Here is a 20493-nt window from a genome sequence, read left to right on the forward strand (position 1 = left end):
ATCTGCAACTTTTCAAGACAAGACGTTCATAGTGTTTTAGTAAGTTAGTCATCGTTTAAGTCACTACATGAAAACGTGCAAGCTATTGAAACGGACAGCATTAGATTATCTCCCGGCTTTATTACGGTTATAAACTGTGGACAAATAGTGCCCCAATGAACACCACAGAACAACATATCAACTCAAAGAAAAGTCGGTAAGATAATAAATATGTATATATGTAATATATGACTTACACATCCAGTAGCATCAAGGCTAGGTCGCCATCAGTCTTGAAACCCATTTCTTACTCAGCTCGCGCCACCGAGTGTAAGCTGGTCCAATATTTATCCGTGTCCGGGCTCGTGTTGTATCACTTTCTCTTTTTCTTTTCTTCGCCTCCTCAGACAATACCTTCTTGGCTGTTTTCGCTGGCTGGGCCATGGCGTTGGTTTACGAAAAATCCAAGTAGCTGCTGGCTAAGTCCACCGATGAATAAACGTGACGTATGCCGTAAAGCAGGTCGCACTAGACGCCTTTACGTCAGATAGGTTCCGACCCGCTCTGAGAAGTTACACAGTGCGGTTTCTGCCGGCGCGACCCCCCTCAGGCTGCAGAGACGTCACCATTCATCCTATTAAAGGTTTTTCTACCACTTAACTAAGTTTAGAAACATTATTTTAAGGTCGAAAAACTATCTAGTGTTGCTTTAAGTCTTTATTATCAATCATTTACTTGTAGAATGTAACCTGAAGTACATGAAGACCTGAGGCTACACACTCCGGTACAGTAGGTGGCGGTATGCACCTTTACACGTTGGTTTGCGATCCGCCATTAAATTAGAGAAGAAGAAGAAGAAGAAGAATAAGAAGAAGAAGGAGAAGAAGAGCAGGAACTTTCTTACTCAGCCCTCGTGGACTTGAGTCCTACGTACCCGTGATGTGTTCATTGTCATCACAAATACACACAACTGTACCGCTGATAGACAGCCCGAAAGACTGCAAAAATAAAATCCATTTGGTTACCTCTACTTTTACATATTTCTCTATCACGGTGTGATTCAATATTATTTCTGGCCTAGACGATTCAAATAACGTTTGAATAAAGTAAATGTGTTACACATTCATAATAAGTTCTATAGCATTGAATTGTGGATAATTAAATCACTGAAGTCCGCTTTAGTCCGCTCCTCTAGCGGACTCTTTGGAAGTGAGCACATACTCCACCCGAGAGCCCTTGTGAGCTTGATAAATAGTGGGTTGCAGCTGCCCTCAAGACTTCCCGCGAGCGCGTCCGCGAGTATGCAAGTGCAGTGAAGTCCGAACATTTGGATGCAGCCGAAGAAGAAGAAGAAGAAGAAGAAGAAGAAGAAGCATCCGCGCATGTCTGTTTTTATTGGATAAACAAAACTGTATGACCGACCAGCAGTAAATTTGTAAACAAAGTCACATTCAGGTAAATCTCTCTGACCATATTCCATTCAAAGTACATGTTATTGCAGCATGTCGCACATTCACTTCCGATTGCTATTGTCAGTGCTTGATATTAAACTAGCCACTGTATAACCCTAGCTAATATTGGCAACGGCGTATGTTCATTTTTGACAGTTTATTAGCTGTTCGCTAGTTAGCTAAAGGTTGACTGTCAGTCATGTACGGTTTTCTATCAAGAGAGCATCTTTACAGCTTCCCCTTCCCCTTTCACTTTCTTTTATTGTTTAATTTCACTTTCGACATTGACTCTTCTGTGAATATATTACTAGTATTAACTGCCTTCGTGGATTCTTCAGCTGCTAGCTCCAACTTCAAGTTAATAGGCCTGAAGCCTGAAGGCCTGATGTTTGCTTAAATAGCGTTAGAGGTAACTTGCTAAATACTACACCGTGTAGGCCGTGACAGTTTAACTGGTGTCCATTTTAACTAGTGAGGGTCCCAGATGTGCTGGAGGAGTGGTTTGAGAATCCCGTCTCGAGAAGGGTTCTCGGCCCTGTCCGCTAACCAGGAAAAACATTCCGATCACCCTACTCATTGATCCAAGTCATGTATATGTATATTAATTTTGACGTGGCTTGTACACTTCTATTCCACACGGAGATGCCGGAGTCTGCGACCTGCAAACCACTTCACAACGAACGCTACAGAGCCCACAATGACAGTGTAGGTGACTGTGTCGATGCCTGTCCAAAAAAACCCCGCAACTGTCAATAAATCGTCCAAAAGTGCATGTTGTCGGCCTTATATCTTTGTCATGAATGTCTGTACTCACATACAGCTCATGGGTGGAACAGTCTGAGGCATTTGTTTACGCCGAGCGGCTCGAGCGCAGTGTGGAGAGCGCTGTTAGCTGTGTCAAAGTGTGAGACGCCCAGATCAACTTGTGATACAAACACCTGTAAAGACCGTCGATCATGGTTCATAGCAAAGTCCAGGCATGTATCTCACACTGCTCAAGGTGTAAAGATGAATATCAGAAGGGAGAGGATGACTTCTTACCAGAAGTTAGGGCAGGTGTCAGCAACCTTTACTATCAAAAGAGACATTTTTGCCCCCGTCCCTCACCACAAAAATCTGTCTGGAGCCGCAAAACATATTTGTGTCTTATAATGAAGGTAAACAGGCCAACAGTGATTCTTACATTCTCCAACAGTAAAAATGTGCAGCCTACACACAGAATTGTATCTGTTCTATCAAGTTGTGATTAATTGAATGATCCTGAGCTAACATCGTGTTTTATGCTCAAGTCAGAGGGTTGATCACTGTATGTGTCTGAGGATAAAAAAGAAGGATTAACTCACCGAGAACCCTCACTTGTTAAAATGAACACCAGTGAAAGTGTCACAACTGTTGCCAACAGCCGCTTGGCACAAGGAACTCCCATGTGATACCACATGTGATAATTAACCTTGTTTGACCACGCGACTATGTTAACTGGCGACGTTCATCTGAATGCGTCTGTGGTTGTGGTAGCTACAGCAGATGTTGAAAACAGTTATAGAGGACGTAGCTGTTCTCGTTAATGCCTCTTTGTTTAGATTTCCATTACAAAACACACCAGATTCATCTTTGGAGTCTTGTTTGGGGAAACGTGTCTTGTACTAATACTCGTAACAGAAGATGGAAACAGGAAAAGAGAAAGTTGCTCTGTGAATGTGTGTGTCTCTAATAAATGTTCTAAATACACCTGTTTGTCTCTAAAGCCTGTCTGAGTAAAGATATATCACATAGCAGAACCATTCAGCCCAAAATAAAAAATGTATAGGCCCATATATTTTACGGGATTCAAACTCAAATTCAAACTGGTTCGAGAAAATAACACATTATCGATTACTCATTTGGTCCATTAAACATAAGAAAAATGCCTATATCTGAGAGAACAAGATCATGTCATCAAAGGTTTTGTTTGACCAGCCATCCCACAAACCCCAAATTTTAGATTTACTATCAGAAAAAAAAGCAGTGAGTTCTCACATTTGAGAAGCTGGAACCAGAGAGTTTGGGATTTTATCCCTACAAAATTGACTTAATCAATAATAAAGATGAAAAAAATCTAATCTTGGCAACTTTACTCGCTTCTTCTTGTGACCCATTCATCATTGCTTTCCATTGGTCCCTGTTGATTACCTGAGCCAATCACTGAGCTCAAGTATGAACAGCTAGCCAGCTGACAGTGTGGATTACAGACTGTTCTTGTGTTTTCTAGGTGTGACTATGGGGAAGTCTTTTTCCCAGCTCACTAAGCAGACAGAAGACAATGGTCAGGACAGTATGACCTCTCCTCTGGAGGACACTCAGAATGAGGACGGGAAGGGTGGAGACGTCTCATCGTTTCCCTATGTTGAATTCACAGGACGGGACAGTGTGACATGTCCCACATGTCAGGGCACCGGGAGGATTCCCAGAGGTGCTGTTAAACAAGCAGACTGAAGACTGAAAAGTTGCCTTTTTTCCATAGCCGTATGATTTTGCAATATCCAGTTATGATCCCAAAGTTAACCAGGGGGATGATGGAATAGGGTTTAGTTACATCACAAACATAGTTCACTCATCATTGATTTTGGCCTGTTTCAGGACAAGAAAATCAACTTGTGGCATTGATTCCATACAGTGACCAAAGACTGCGACCCAGGAGGACGTGAGTACTTTATCTTTCAGAAACACTGTTAAACTGAAAAATAATTTGTGTTTAGAATTTCTTTTTTTTTTTTTGCATAGAAACCTTTTCCACATAAAATGGATATTGATTTGACTGAGTGTGCCTTCATAAATACAAACGCAGTTAAAGTTGATGGACAGTGTTCACCAGATGTCGAATTTCTGATGCTGAAATGTTGTTGTATGATGTCATCAGCAGCAAAATGACTAAACAAATGGATGGAATTTCATTGTAGCTGGTGATTTTAATCAAACAAACCTCGTGTTTTACCTAAATTCCGCCTACACATCCCCACCAGAGGGAGAAATATCCTGGACCATGTGTATACAAATATTCCTGGCAGCTACAAAGCCCTCCCATGTACTCACTCTGGCAGATCAGATCATATTTCCCCACTTCTGCCTACATACTCACAGTTGATAAAGAGGGTCAAACCATCAGTAAAACTGTTAAAATGTGGACAGATGAAGCTACAGCAGCCCTACAGGACTGTTTTGAGTGCACAGACTGGCAAATGAGGAGACATCAGCAGAGACTGAAGAGGGACCTTAACACCAACAGCACTAAAGATATGTGGCAGGTGATTCACAATGCCACAGGCTGCAAAAGCAGGAGCATCCAGCTCCTAGATGAGCTGAACACATTTTATGCTCACTCCTCAACAAAGACTCAGCTGGGACGTCTACTCCACCTCCAGAGGATGGGCCACTGTCATTAACCACAGCAGATGTGAGAAAAATCTTGCTGAGATTGAATATAAATAAATAATTAATCAATCGATCTTTATATTTATAGCACCAATTCACAACAAGTCATCTCATGACACTCCAAATTGAGCTGGTCTACACCACACCCAATGATTAATTTATTTACAAAGACCCATGATATCCCCCATGAGCAAGCACTTGGTGACAGTGGCGAGAAAAAATGGCCTTTTAATAAGCACAAACAAGCACGATCAGATCAGTTTCTTCACTTTGTCATGCATGTTTTTTAGTTATTAGTGACATGGCAAAACCATCATTAAAATGTTGAAATAAATCATTATATATATTTTGTATTGATTAAAAGAAATGGGTTCAAAACAAAATGAAAAGTTAGCTCTAAACTGTAAAAAATAGAATTTAAAAAAATGAAATAGGACATAGTCTCAGCTCTCAGTCTTTGTACTGAGGTCTCTGTGCCTTGATGCTTGACCAAGATAGGTTCTCAGTAATAGTAATTCCAAGGAACCTATAACTGTTCACCTACTCCACTTCAGCTCCACTGATGTAGGCAGTCAACAATCAACAATCAGCTCCTTGGTTTTGCTAATGTTGAGCAGTAGATTGTTCTCTGTGCACCACTCTGCAAGATTGTTGATTTCCTCCCGATATGAACTCTCAGTATTGTTTATAATGCAGTTGATGATGGTGGTGTTGTGTGCATTCTTGACAATAGAGTTATCTTGATGTCAGTGAGCACACAGCCCTGGGGGGCTCTGGTGCTGAGAACTAATGTGGAGGAGGTGTGACTGCCAATCCAAACTCTCAGGGGTCTGCCTGTGAGGAACTTAAATATCCAGTTGAGTGTTGCACTAAAGCCCAGAGTGTATGGTTTTGCAATCAGCTTCATGGGTAAGATTGTGTTGAATGCTTAGCTGAAGTCACCTAACAGCATTCTGATGTAGCCATTCTTATTCTCCAGGTGCATGAAGACTGAGTTTAGAGCAGTAGATATGGCATCCTGTGTGGATCTGTTGGTTCTGAAAGCATACTGGTGAGGGTCCAGGCCGATAGAGATGTTGATTTTTGGTGTGCTGGAGATTAGGAGTGGGACAAAATATACATATGGCAATATATCATCATCCTTCCTCATGCGATATGAGTATCAATACGCGGACGCCAAATATCGATATTTTAATTTAAAAAATAAGGCGCTCTAAACAGATTTCCCTGCCAATTTGACTCCCCAGCGTCGCTACTCCATGGCTTCTCATGGTAGCACTTATCACATGAATGAGGGGAACTTGAACAGAAGTTAATTGGCCGAAGAATAGGACATTTACAGTGGGATAATGGCGGACAGCAATGTTAAGAAAGTTACATTAATAGATGCACGACACACGATATTGGGTTCACGAGAACGACACGATATTTTAACACTATTTTTACGAAAACATCAATGAAGAAATATATGACTGGAAATATAGTCTTTTATTCTATTGAAAGTCACAAACTGCAAAACAATGTAGATCCATATTGAAATGTTTTAGCTAGTAATCATCTTGTCATGAATGTCACTTCAGTTCTACTTTCTGACTGAGTATGAATTATCATATGCAGTAAGTCTCTTCAACTATGCGTGAGCTTCGAACTTCTAACTGAAGCTGTGTGCGACCTTCTTACTGAAAACCTTTCCACAAATTGAAAGTAAAAAATAAAAACAGTATGAATAACAATAGTAAGTTTTCTTAGTCTTATTTTGTAAGTGCAAACAATAGGTGCAAACCATAATCAAAGTAGTACTCTCTCAATACTTTAAGTGCAAACAGAGACTGACCAATTTTTTCATCAAGCATGATAAAGAGCTGGGAACTGGCTACAACTACACTGCCCAGCCTCAGATATTCTAGGCTATTGCGTGCATTGTCAGTCACAATAATGATGCCATGGTTTGGCCTTTTAAGCTTCCACTCAGTGACAGCTGCTTGAAAAATCTTGGCTATGTTTGCCCTGTGTGGGACTTGAAAAGTGGGCAAGTCTGCAGTACAATATTTACCATTTCCCAGGCATTTGTCAGCATTGTCTGGCCTTTCAGTGTTTTCTTCACAGGTGCAGTTGAATTTAGTAGAGAGGTGTGGTGGTTCTATAGGTGTCTTTGCATAGTGCTCGTGTTAGCCGCGGTATACAGCACTATTTTCTTACAGTGCATACATGTTGTTCATGTCTTGTCTGTCACTCTGTTGCCGTTCATTGTTTACACCGGGTACCCAAAATGCTGCCACACAAACGATTTACAAGTGGCAGGGGCATCTTCTATGCTAATTTCGAGTTCAACGCAAGGACGTTATATTACAATGGTTCAACGTCAGACTCCACCATGCTGGCTGCTGCTCTGCCTCTGTAATGTACTGATATCATGAGACAGCTTTTAATGGAGCCAGACCAAGGCCAAAAGGTTTGTTAATTTGAAAAAAAAAAATTAAACTGAAAGTTCAAGTTTTGGCCTTGAATTATAAATTAAAAAATAAAAAATAAAAATAAGTAGGAAAAGGATCATTTGGATTTAATTCTGATATTCTTTTGAATAAATTATTTATTTTTAATTTTAACTTGTATGTAATTTCATATTTGTGGTCTTATCTTTTCAGTTGCAGATTTTATGTTTTCAGATTCTTATCTTTTTATTTTTTTGCATTCAAATCTCATTGAGAGAAACTTTGGAAAAATAGGATCTTCAGAGTTCCAGCCCTGATCTGGCATCACCTGAGAGGGGCGATGGGGTGAGAGGGGGTTGTGAGCGACAGCGTAATAAAGAAGGCTCAGGGCCTTCCCCAATTATGTTGCCAGGAAATGTGGGTACTTTGAGAAATATGACTCAATGCTTTCTATACTGTATACACTGTATTCACCTGATTAGCAGTGAATTGATGCTCAGGACAAAGTTACATTTAACAAGCTATTTTAGACCACTCTTGGCAATTATCAATATATAAGAGCAGTGAAATATGCCAGATTGTGAAGTTTAATAACCATGCTCTAAAAAATGATGTTTCTTATTTGCACATAGGACTGTGAATGCAGCGCAGTTTCAGAATCTATCAGCAGCGATCGCTGCACAATGCATGCCGGTTAAATATGTGTCCGACTTGATCCAGACTTGCTCTTAAGCCATGCACATGTGGGCAACGGTAATCTCACGGAGTCGAGGCAGCTGAAGTTTATGGAGCCAGGCGCTGCAGTTGCTCTCCACCAACTACAAATGCCTGGCTCTGCCTGATCTAACAGCTTATTGTCTTAAATGTTGACTCAGCTTTATGATGTTTTATAGAAACGTTTTATTTTAGCTGAATTGGAGAAATTTTGTTCTTATTTGTCTGATTTTGAAGGCTTAGAATACATGCTGTGTGGCCGGTGTGGAGACTAAATAGCCCACATTCATATTATAAACAGCACACAATAAATAATTGTTGTCTATTTTAGCATTTGACTAATTCAAATCAGCCTGTATAATATTTAACAACACAAAAACTTGTGGTTAGTCAGTATGTGCGGATTCAGATGTGAAGCCTTGACAATATAAACATGTGACAGATCAATAATGAAAACTATCGTCTGCCAAGAGTGGATTAGAAATTGTTAAATGTATCTTTGTTCTGAGCATCACTTTCACTGCTAACCAGGTGCAGTGTATAGAAAGTGTTGAGTCATATTTCTCAAAGTACCCACATTTCCGGAAGGCAACATAATTGGGGAAGGCCCTGAGCCTTCTTTATCATGCTGTTACTCACAATCCCACGCCCATTTCAGTTGATGCCACGCCCCCAGCACCAAATCAGGGCCAAAAGTCTGAAACTTCGATCTGATAAGGGGAAAAAAAATCTGAAACCAAAAAATTAGATTTGATTGTGAAAAAAATAAGATCTGAATCTGAAAACATAAAATCTGCAACTGAAAAAAAACCCCTCAAATATGAAATTATTTATAAGTGAAAATTAAAAACAAATCATTGATTCAAAAGAATATCAGAATTAAATCAAAATTATATTTACATTGAAATCAACCTTTTCCTACACTTATTTTTATTTTGAAATTGTTTTTTATTTTTTTGTTATTCAAGATCAAAACTTGAACTTTCAGTTTCAAATAAAACATTTTTAATATATATATATATATATATTTTCAATCTAACAAACCTTTTGGCCTTGATCTGGCTCCATAGATTGTCACCTCGACAAGAAATATTGTTACGTTTTAATATCGAGCATGAGATCTCATCACACCCCTACTGTAGCTGCCAGTATTACGTCCATCACTGGGTTTCGTTGCAATGACCTCGGCGCTTACAATGTGGCTGAAAATTAAGGTTTTTGCCAAATACTACAAACACTGAAACCAAGGAATGAAATACAGAGCAGAAAATATTTCACCATAAAAGCTATTCCAGCTCTTTATGATGAGACGAGAGGAAAGGTGGAGGATGCACTACAGTGTGCAGAGAGAATTGTGCTCACCTACGATGGATGGACTTCACGGGCCACAGAGTCCTATGTGACAGTCACTGTCCCTTTTATTGATAATGAGTGGGAAATGCACTCCGAGGTGCTACAAACAAGGGGGATGCACGGGGATTCATATCGGTACTAATCACCATTCAGAGAAGTGCACTAACCTCTGAGCATGCTGATCAGTTGCTGTTCCTGAAGAAGAACATGCATATTTGAGGATGAATTGAAATGTGCTCAGGTTTATGTAAAGCAAGCTGGTAAACGCTGAAATGTTCCAGGTCTATATAAAACATTGAAAAAAAGTTGTTAAGCAGTTCAGTGTGTCCCGATATACACAAAAACACGTTTGTCATGCTTTAGAAAGTTAAAGCACTAAAATGTGTCAAGGTTTACATAAAGACAAGTTTGTTAAGCTTCTAAAAGTATAAGAAAAAATGTGTACAGGTTCACATACACAAGTTGGTTATGCTTGCAAAGCACTAAAATTTGTATTTTTATATGTGCCTTTACAATGAAATGTGTAAAAATGTTTTACACTAGTTTGTCTTCATAGTTGTTTTATAGTTCTGTAAATTTAATGTACAGACTGAAAAACTTGTTCTGCTGCAGAACTGTGCTGTTTTCTAACAATTTGGACTTTTGCCAGTTTGTGATGGCACATGTGGACAATGATAAGTTAGTCAGTGTGTTTGTAAAAGAGGCACTATACTAAGACTTAATGCACTTTTTGTTCAGTGTTTCATCTCAATTTGTGTCAAATTGTGTGAAATTGACACCAAATTGCAATGAATAAATAGAGAATAACCCTAACCCGATTATCGCAGAATCACTGTATTGTGATATAATCAGTATCGTTGACCATGTATTGCGTAACCTATCGTATTGTATCATATCATATCTTGAGGTGCCCTGTGATTCCCACCCATACTGGGAAAGCAGTTTCTTGAAGCACTTCATCAGAATGGGGGTGAGAGCCACAGGGTGGTAGTCATTAAGACTGCACACAGCAGATTATTTAGGTACAGGAAAGATGATGGTTGTCTTGAGGCAGGAGGGAGCAGTCTCCCGTGAGAGTGAGATGTTAAAAATGTCACTAATAACATCAGTTAGCTGGCTGGCAGATGTTTTTAGTACACAGCCAGGTATATCATCTGGACCAGCAGCCTTATTTATATTCAGTCTCAACAGGATTTTTCTCACACCAACTGTGGTTACTGACAATGGCCAGTCCTCTGGAAGCGGAGTAGACTTCACAGCTGACTATTTCTTTAGGAGATCAAAGCATAAAATGTGTTCAGCATATCCGGCAACATGGCCTCAAGCACATGATGGGGGCACTCCTGCGTTTGTAGCCTGTGACATTTTGAATATGTTGCTGTTGGTGTTGAGGTCCCTCTCCAGTCTCTGCTGATGTCTCCTCTTTCCCTCCTTGATTCCAGCTTTCACTCTTGCTCTGGCAGTGTTGTATGCTTCCTTGTCACCTGACTGACTGGCAGTTATTTTGGCTCTGAAAACCTCTCCCTCTCTCTCCTCTCTCACCTCTCCATTCATCGAGGCCTTCTGGTTGGGGAATGATCTTGCAGTCTTTATGATCACCACGTCACCAACACATTTGTTGATATATGATGTCACTGACGATGTATAATTTTCAAGACTTTTATCCTGAATGGCAGCATCCCTGAACATTTTGACAGTCTGAGAGTAAGCAGGCAGAAGTAGCAGAGAAATCTGACCTGACAGGCCAAAGTGAGGATGTGGGAGGGCTTTGTAGCTGAAATATTTGTTAATATTTATATACATATTTGGTCCAGGATATTTGTTCCTCTTGTGGGGATCTGGAAATGCTAGTGTCCTTGTCACTACTGGTAGCATGAGGCGGTACCTGCAGTCCAATCAGGTCAGACCTTACGCTGGTGTGGTGGGTCCTGGGTTCCTCCTGGTGCAGGACAATGGCCTAATGTGAGTGTGTAGGCAGTTCCTGGATGACGAAGACATTGATGCCATTGACCAGCCCTCTCGTTTCCCTGACCTAAATCCAATTGAGCACCTATGGAACGTTATGTATCGGTGCATCCGACACCACCAAGTACCGCCATAGACTGTCCAGGAACTCATTGATGCCCTGATCCAGGTGTGGGAGGAGATCCCCTAGGACCATCCACCAACTCATCAGGAGCATGCCCAGTCATTGTCGGGAGTGCATACAGGCACGCTGGGGCCATACACACTACTGAGTCACATTATGAGTTGCTGTAATAAAATTCACATAAGTTGGATCAGACTGTGAATTTAATTTTTTACTTTGATTTGCAGTGTGATTTTGCATCCAGCCCTCAATGGGTTGATGATTTTGGTTTCCATTGACCGTTGTTACATCATTTTGTTCTCAACAAATTTTAAAATGTACATCAGTAGAGATTTTCAACTTGAATAATTCGTTCATCAAAATCTGATGTGTGATTAAAGTGTTCCCTACATTTTTTTGAGCAGAGTAGTTCTTGGTAAACAACAGTTTAGCATTGTGTTGGCTACTCTGTGACTAGATGGATAATATGTGTCATTAATGGCTGATTAGCTGCAAAGATGAGTTTACCAAATGGTCTAAATTTTCACTTTACGTCTGCTCCTGACTTTGCATATGATTTTCACCCACTGTTAGCGAGAAAAAGGCTTAAGCTCCGATGGTGCAACTAGCGGAATGTCAAGTCGAACTTAGAACCCCAAGTTACGACCGACTTAGCTGAGGACTAGTTGCAAGCCCTTATTGGTGCAACCGGCCCCTGGCAACTTGATTACCAACTTGACATCTGACTTTAACCACAAACTGACATATTTACATTTCTGTTAGTGTTGATTCAACAAAACAGAATCAGTGAGCTTCAAAGGTGCTGGTAGGTGTGTTTTTGAACATTTCACAGAGCCATCTCAGCCCGTGTTACCAATCTTTATGCTAAGCTAGGCAAACCATGCCCTAAATCCTGCAGTGTACTGAACAAACCATATTGATTTCTTTTCTCACTTTTAAGGAAGGAGGTGAATACGGGTCTTTCACCCAATGATGAACAATGCCTTTCAAGCAGAGGTTCTTAACCATCCAATTGTGCAGTAGTTTTTTAATCACATGGCTCAATCCACTTCCTGTCTACCACTAGTCAGATATTGTCGGTTCATACTGTGAATTTAGAAATATCTTCTGTTGAACTGTTCCTTTAATAATACCGCTGTATTTAAAGACCAAGCCCCCTTTGTGTTAATGCAGAGGCATCCAGGGAAAAAATGTTGTTCAGCAAATAATCTTGCTCATCATTTGCTGCAACAGAAAATTACATCCTCCAGCAAATAAGTGCATTGGCCAATCAAATACACCAAAAAATATATTCTTGGTAGATAACTGTTGATGTTAACAGGCTAATTCCACTGTTTAAATGGTCTATCATTACCGCATCATTCATGTTGTGGTAAATAATCATTTTCTTCTATAGAGTGATGTGACATTGATAGTACGGATAAAATGTGAAATGAAATCTGTGTAACATTGTCTTGTGTCCTTCTCAGGAAGTTGTATGTATCCGCATCAGTGGTGGTCTGCCTGTTACTGTCCAGTCTGGCTGTCTTCTTCCTCTTCCCTCGCTCCATTGATGTGTCCTACGTCGGGGTGAAGTCGGTTTTTGTCAGCTACGACCAAGAAAAGCGCAGCGTCTATCTCAACATCACGGTGAGCTTGGGCTTTTAGCCTTGTCAAAGGTCAGAAACAAAATAAAAGCAGAAAAACAGTGTATATGTCATGTTTCTGTTCAGTAAAAAGGGTAGCTTGACTAGAAAAGGATGGTATAAAAGTATGCTTAGGAAAGTATTTTTTCAGCTTTTTCCCAAGCATGAGAATGTATCAAAGCAGACATCCCTTTGTTGTGTCCATTATTAAAAACCCTGTCTGCTTAAGAACATAATCTCCAAACTGGAGTCTGTGCTGCCTCCTTGTGGATAAATGATTAATAACCTCAGAAAGATACCGAGAAAAGTGATTTGGTGGTGTAAGGTGCAGGTGCTGATAGTTTGGTATGTCCCTGGATAAACTGTGTACCTTTGAGTCAGTTTGCTGATGATCATCAATTGGATAATGTTTAGCTTTAAGGGCCTAGGTAAGGGCTCAGAAGGGAAGGGCAATTACCTGAAAGTTTACAGAATGCAACTAATCACATCTTTGATTTAATTCTGATTTGCCCAGTATAGCCCCCGTCTAGCCGAAATCACAAACACAAAGTGTTCTTTTGGTCACAGGCATTTATTTGCACATCCTTGTTGTCAAGCATGCCATGAGAACTAGATGAAATAAAATTACACAAAATCATAAAGGGCGTTTGGTACAACTCTAATGCAAAAATAGCATTCTCATGGACAACAGACATTAAAAGAAATTTCACAAACACATAGCTTGCATAATCTATTACTTTTAAAGGATATAAGCGTTCAAACTCAAATTTACATTTACAGAAACATAAATTGGCTATCAAACGATTATCCAATAAACTCAGCTAGCACATTAGTCACTAACTACACTGCCAGTAAATCACATATTACAGAAACAAACAGATAATCTTGCATACCTCATTGGCCGTGTTAACTCAAGGGGAGTATCAAAGAAAACTTCTGGCATAACACGTCTTCGCTTAATCCCAAATCTTCCTGAGCGTTACTACTCTAAGCATCCTCCTCCGCTTAACCTGGCAGGTGCTCACTGCCACATGGCAATGCATAGAGCGTAGCTAATAACAATGACCCACCCCTCCCTGTAACAGCAGAACATTAGTTCCGCCATGAAATAGTAGATAGGACTTTAGATGTGTGTATGTACTACAGTATGCACTGTATAACTGACTCTGATGGCAGCCACACCCAGATTAACTCTCATTCGGATAACAGCTCAAAAGATGAAGAAATGTCAGCTGGGGGCACAGCTGCAGATGACGGAGAGCTGACAATACAGAAACCATGTCAGTCAAGTATAAACATGCAAATCCCATCTTTGACTTTAATTAATTTTGATAATGACAGCAAATAATAGTAAGTTACTCAGTTGGCAAAGCACAGCAATAGGGTCCCTAAGATTTACCAGTGATGTTTTAATTTCTTTGTTTTGATATACAGAGTAGTGACAAATTAAAGGAAATAAACAACATGAAGTGTCTCAGCCAGGCCACCACGTGCCACCAAAACAGTTTCAGTGCAGCTTGGCATTAAATTTACAAGTCTGGTAGTCTACTGGAGGGATGGAACACCAAAAGTCTTTCAAAAGATATTTGTTTTGATGATGGAGGTGGTTGTCTAATATTCAAACTCAAACTACAAGTGATAAAAGTTACAAAATGGCCAATAGTAGCCAGCCACACTGTCGCCAAGTCGCCATTTAAAGTTGAGGCCAGCTTTTGGATTTCAGTGAGTCATGCCCATCACACAGTGTCAACTGTCAAGCATCAGTTTCTAACTTCACTGGCTTGCATCAAGAATGATTTGATACCTCCGCCACCCGGCCTGGTTGCTTTAACTACAAGCCTGGAGACACTGCAGTTGCGACAGCCAAGGTGGTTGTAGTGACCATTGGGGCAACTACGGCTCACAATCCGCTGCACCAGCTCCATTGCTGGCTGATTGTTTTACCAACTGTGAGAAAAAAAACAAACACAACCTATTAGCACCAGAGTGAGGAAATAAGTGCTGATAGAGAGGAAATTGTGAATATGTTTTTATTCACAATTTCCTCTCTGTCAGCAATTTCCACTTTGTCAGGTCATCTTACTGGTATGGCAGTATTTTTGTTTATTTGTGTGTTTTTCATACATAAAAAACATAAAAAAGTATTACTTGTGTGCCTTGGCAATGTGGTTAATTCCAAATAAAGAGGTTTAATTCAACCTTTTTTCGCCATATGTTCGAAAATGACAGATCATTAAAAAAATATCAATAATTAACAATATCGAACGATAAGAAACTTCACTATCGTGATAGACTTTTCAGCCATATCGCCCAGGCCTACTCCAGGGTGCCGCTGTTTATGTCACTTGCGCCCATCAGACATGATTAACATCAGATATTATTTATTTTCTTAAGGCAGCAGGGGAAGCTAAATGTAGTCGTTTACTTCAAAATTTTGTATATTTACCAGTTTTATATGCAATATAATATGACTAATATGATATATTATCTCTAGAAATGTAGAAATTTTTCCATGGTTAGAACTGAAATTAAGCTTTTTTTTATCATGGAGAGATTAAAGCACCGAAAAAACGGTACCGATGGGTACCGGTATCGAATTCTAGGTACCGGTATTAACATTTGATTTGATCACTGAAAAGTGGGTGGGGCCCAGTAAATACAGAGATGCAAATGGAGCTTTAGAGGACTTATGGCCTCCACCCACACCTGTCTCACCCACAAACATGTACCCATGATAAAACATTTTAAAGGAAGTGTTTTTGTGGTGTATTGGGGTAAGGAAATGCTGCTAGAAGTATACAATGAACTGTTCCAATTTCTACTTCTTCTCTAGAACACTCTCAATATCACTAACAATAACTACTACTCAGTGGAGGTGGCCAACATCACAGCTCAGGTGCAGTTTGCCAAGACGGTGATCGGTAAATCTCGCATCAGTAACACCACTGCCATCAGTCCTCTGGACATGAAACAGGTAAAGGTCAGAGTCTGTTAAGTTAACTAGTTCTCTGTGTGGGTACAACTCTGACTCTATATTGTTGTCTCCATTTCTGTTTTCAGATTGATTACATGGTAGCCACCACCCTCGCTGATGAGATGAACTACATGTAGTAAGCATTGTATATACTAAACCAGAATATAGACACCTTTATGTGGGGAGTGTGTCAAACCTGTAAGGTTAGCATTAACTAGCTTTATGCTGTTAGCTGCTGTTAATGAATGTTATGGTCCTTAAAATACTTTAAATTATTGCACTGGTTTAAATGTATTGAGATTCTATGTGAGCACATTAAGAAGTGCTCATACCAGCTGTGCTGCTGCACAACCGACTGAAACACAGATGTTAACAAAGACAATTTAAGAATTAAGTTTGAGCAAGACATTTTAAAGACCATAACATTCTTTAAAAGTTTACAGCTTTGACAAACTACCCACATAAAGATGTCTTTTTGTATGTTCCTGTGTTTCAAAAATTACCCAGCATTACAATATTTAGGATAATTTCCACAGTACCCCTTCTAAAAATAGCATTTCTTACCTGTGCGCCTCGTATTTACGCTGCCTTTGTTTGTTCACGCTGAACCAAGCAGCACCGGCGTAAAGCAGCTCCAGTGTGTCATTTCATACATTATGCCGGCCTGACGGTAAACATCATAACATTGACATCTGTGTGTGTGTTTTTTTTTAATGTGTTTCCCCCGGTTTCCACCTGTTAATCTAAACGTGTATCCACTGGCTGTTTATAATCATATGGATGCTGTTATAAAGTGTTGTGATTGAGATCCTGACACACCATGCATGTAGAAAGTGACAAAGTTCCTTTTTTTGTTCTAAATAACATAATTACATACCCACCACCACTAAACAACTCTTACTCAGGAGGAGGGAAGCTGTTTTGTGGGGGAATGTTCACTGAAGTCTAGGTCAGTAGGGCTGACTGTCTTGGAGATTTTTTTCAGTACAAGTTGTCAGAGACAGCAACTACAGCAACACAGTAGTGGAAGGTGACAAAGACATGTGAATTAAAGTATTTTGCTCTAAATCCCGTCACATAATCACCACTATTCAACTGTGGGAGCCGCCTGGCTTGCGCTACCGGGGACAGACGCTGTTTTTGGGGCAGATATGTGACGAAGAGTAGGTAGGACAGACAGGATGACACTTTTCCACGTATAAATGCGGTATTCTTTTCCTCATATAAGATGCTGAAGAGACTACCTGCTACCACATTACTGTTGTTGGTCCTGTAACGTTGCTTTGCGGGTTGAAGTGTGGGACATTTCTCTTTTATTTGAGGAGTGAAGGATCTGTTGAGTTGTGAGACTGTGAACAAAATCAGACCGTCACACCCCTGTCCCAAGCCGCCAGCTTAGCTCCATTTACACAGACGCTGTCTCGCCTCTGCTTATACCTCCGCTGGCGGATCAGAGGCAGAATGAAACTGTCCCCCCTCTCCGCCTCTGTAACTTTCAGACAGCGAGGTGGAGTATCAGTGCATGATTCCCGCCTTGAAAGGGCAGTGTGAATGGGGCTACAGTCTTATGTGCAAATGGGAAACAATGGGCTGTTAAACCTGGCATATTTCACTGCTCTTATATATTGATAATTGCCAAGAGTGGTCTAAAACAGCTTGTTAAATCTAACTTTGTCTTGAGCATCACTTAATGCACTGCTAATCAGGTGAATAATACAGTGTATAGAAAACATTGAGTCATATATCTTAAAGTGCCCACATTTTTCTTGAAGGCAACGTAGCCATGAGCCTTCTTCCTTATGCTGTCACTCACAATCCCACGCCCCTCTCAGTTGATGACATGTCCTCCACGCCAGATCAGGGCCAAAACTCTGAAAGTTGAAAATGAAGGATCTGAAAGTGAAAAAAAAAATCTGAAACCAAAGAAATGAGATTTGAATGCGAATAAAATAAGATCTGAATCTGAAACATACAATCTGCAACAGAAAAAATAAGACCTCAAATTTGAATTTATATATAAGTGAAAATTTTAAATAAATAATTTATTCAAAAGAATATCGGAATTAATATAGTTTTTGATTTTTTTTTTTTTTGGATAATTACTTTTTTTTTTTTAAATTAACAAACCTTTTGGCCTTGATCTGGCTCCATACGTCCGTCCATTCATACATGTGTCTACTGTGACTCAAGGGTGAACTGATTACATTTTGGTGTTCAAAGGTCAAGGTCATTGTGACCTCATGGCCCCAGATTCTCGTTGATGCAATATCTCAGAAATGCCGTTTTTCATCTGAAAAACACCACATTAAAAACAAGAAACACATACTTTAGATGTGATGATACTATGGCTAGATGTAATTATTGGATTCATTATTATTTCATCTATTAATAATTTATTGGATGAATAGTTTAATCTAGCATTGTCAATAATAATGATAAACATTTGTCAAAAGTACCACAGGCCAAGGTGATATTTATCCCTGTAATGACAGAGATGTTGTTGAGATCATTTGGAAACAGTGTCTCTATTACATATCGGCTTATCAAAATTGTTGCCTATACATTTTCTCATCAGCTAATCATTGTGCAGACAGTTTACAATTCACATAGAAACAAATGCCAAACATTACAGCAAAACACATCAGATACCACCTGTATGTTGACATGCATCACAATGCTGTGGTATTTTCATATTGTATTGTATTAAATTCCATGTCACAAACATTCATAAAAGCTCTTCCATGTTCAAGACAGGTGTCATATCAGTGTTAGTTTATGCACATAAGTGTTACCAACACCCCTAACAGTGAATGTGAGATTGCCACCCTACATGAGGCGTTTCAACTCTTTTATAATCATTACTTTCATCAAGCCCTGTCCAGACTGTAGAGTTACCAGGCTAAAAAGGGATTACTTCACACATTTAAACACTGTCAATTATTTTTCAGTTAGTTCATATTTACCAACACTTATTTTCCAGTGACTACTGTACTCTGCAAACCATCAAGGTCCACAACATTGTCGTCATGATGCAGTAAGTTGTGTTGATCCTCTTTCATTTATTGTCATCTTAATCTAAACATTTGAGCTTACTTTGTGTAGTGTGTGTTTGTGACCTCACCTCGTCCCTCTCCACCCTCTGCAGAGTGACCGTCACCACGACGTACTTTGGTCATGCAGAGCAAGTGTCTCAGGAGATGTATCAGTATGTGGACTGTGGTGGAAACACCACATCTATCAAAGCAGTGCCCAAGGCGTTCAGCATCCCACATGCTGCTGAATGACCCCACCACTGTCCTCGTGACAAGCCCTAACTCAGGCCTGGAAGCTGGCCCACTCTTTTCCTTTCTCCTCCACCTGCAGTCTCTGACAAACTGCTGTTGTCATGATACCACAGTGTTTCCTTCAATATCAATACGAGAAGAAATCAACACCAAGATCAGAAACAGATATTGTTTCTTATGGAAGCGCGGAATTACAACTTTTCATGTCACAACTTCAAAATGCTAGACATAATATGATATCCATATCTCATAATTACCACTTACCACGCTGTGGAAGCATAGAGCACCTGTATTAGCTATTCATTTTTACGCCGTTTATCTCAAGGTAAGAGACTGCTTGTTGAGACCATCACTGAATAGTCTGATTTTGTTAAGATAGTAAATGATCTTGATGTGTTGTTCAAATGTAATTCTCAAGAGACTATCCCACAGTCATGGTTTAAAACTCACCCCTTTCACACTGGACAAAAAACCCACCAACACCCTCTAACATATGGCTTTTGCCTTTTATGTTATTTGTTCAATTGGCATTCACTCCCACGTCAAACACTCTGCGGTAGTCACCGGTGTTTATCGGCTCCAGCCCTACTCAGTTGTGATGGAAAGACAACACCCGCCAAAACACGCTAGTTTTTAACCCTTGTCATGCTTGATGCTATGACCTGTGTTGAAGTTAAGCACGCTGGCTTGTTAATACTTTTCCATCTGTCTCTGTTCAAGCAGCTCATACATCATTTAGTCTGCGCTGAGTATTTAAAGAGAGACTGAAGTAAAGGATATTAAAAAGTAACCACTGTTTAATTGTCACTGGCTTCTGTGTCACTACATGAGCCTTGTCAGCTATCTGATTAGTACTGTACATGTGCAGTTCTCAACAGAGATGAAAAAGAAGCGAGATGTCTGGCTGCTCAGCAACTTCCATCGTCAGCTCCAGAAAAAGCGTGTCTACTTTTGAGTGCTATTGATTAAGACTTAGATTTTCTGGATGTAGTCTGATGAGGTATGTGACCTGCTTCTTGCTACAGTCCTGCTACTTTCAGTGTATTGACCTGTTTAAAAAACAGCATTTATAGTCTTGGTCAAAAGTTTACATGCACTTGGGAAAAAAATGTATATAATGTCAGTCTTCAGTTCCAATGATTTCTACAACTCTCATTTTTCTGTGATGGAATGAGTGGAACACA

General features: G+C 39.9%; 1 protein-coding gene across 1 annotated transcript; it reads left to right on the plus strand.

The window, feature by feature from the left end:
* The first annotated feature begins 1280 nt into the window (after nucleotides 1-1280).
* LOC140993466 (transmembrane protein 106B-like) lies at nucleotides 1281-20116 on the plus strand. The gene is made up of 8 exons (XM_073462906.1): nucleotides 1281-1434; nucleotides 3679-3879; nucleotides 4047-4110; nucleotides 12896-13055; nucleotides 15885-16025; nucleotides 16112-16161; nucleotides 19006-19059; nucleotides 19171-20116. Exons 2-8 carry the CDS (start codon nucleotides 3687-3689, stop codon nucleotides 19307-19309), a joined length of 801 nt encoding a protein of 266 aa, XP_073319007.1. The 5' UTR covers nucleotides 1281-1434; nucleotides 3679-3686; the 3' UTR covers nucleotides 19310-20116.
* The last annotated feature ends 377 nt before the right edge of the window (nucleotides 20117-20493 follow it).

The sequence above is a fragment of the Pagrus major genome, chromosome 3 (assembly GCF_040436345.1).
Source record: "Pagrus major chromosome 3, Pma_NU_1.0".
Taxonomy (NCBI): domain Eukaryota; kingdom Metazoa; phylum Chordata; class Actinopteri; order Spariformes; family Sparidae; genus Pagrus; species Pagrus major.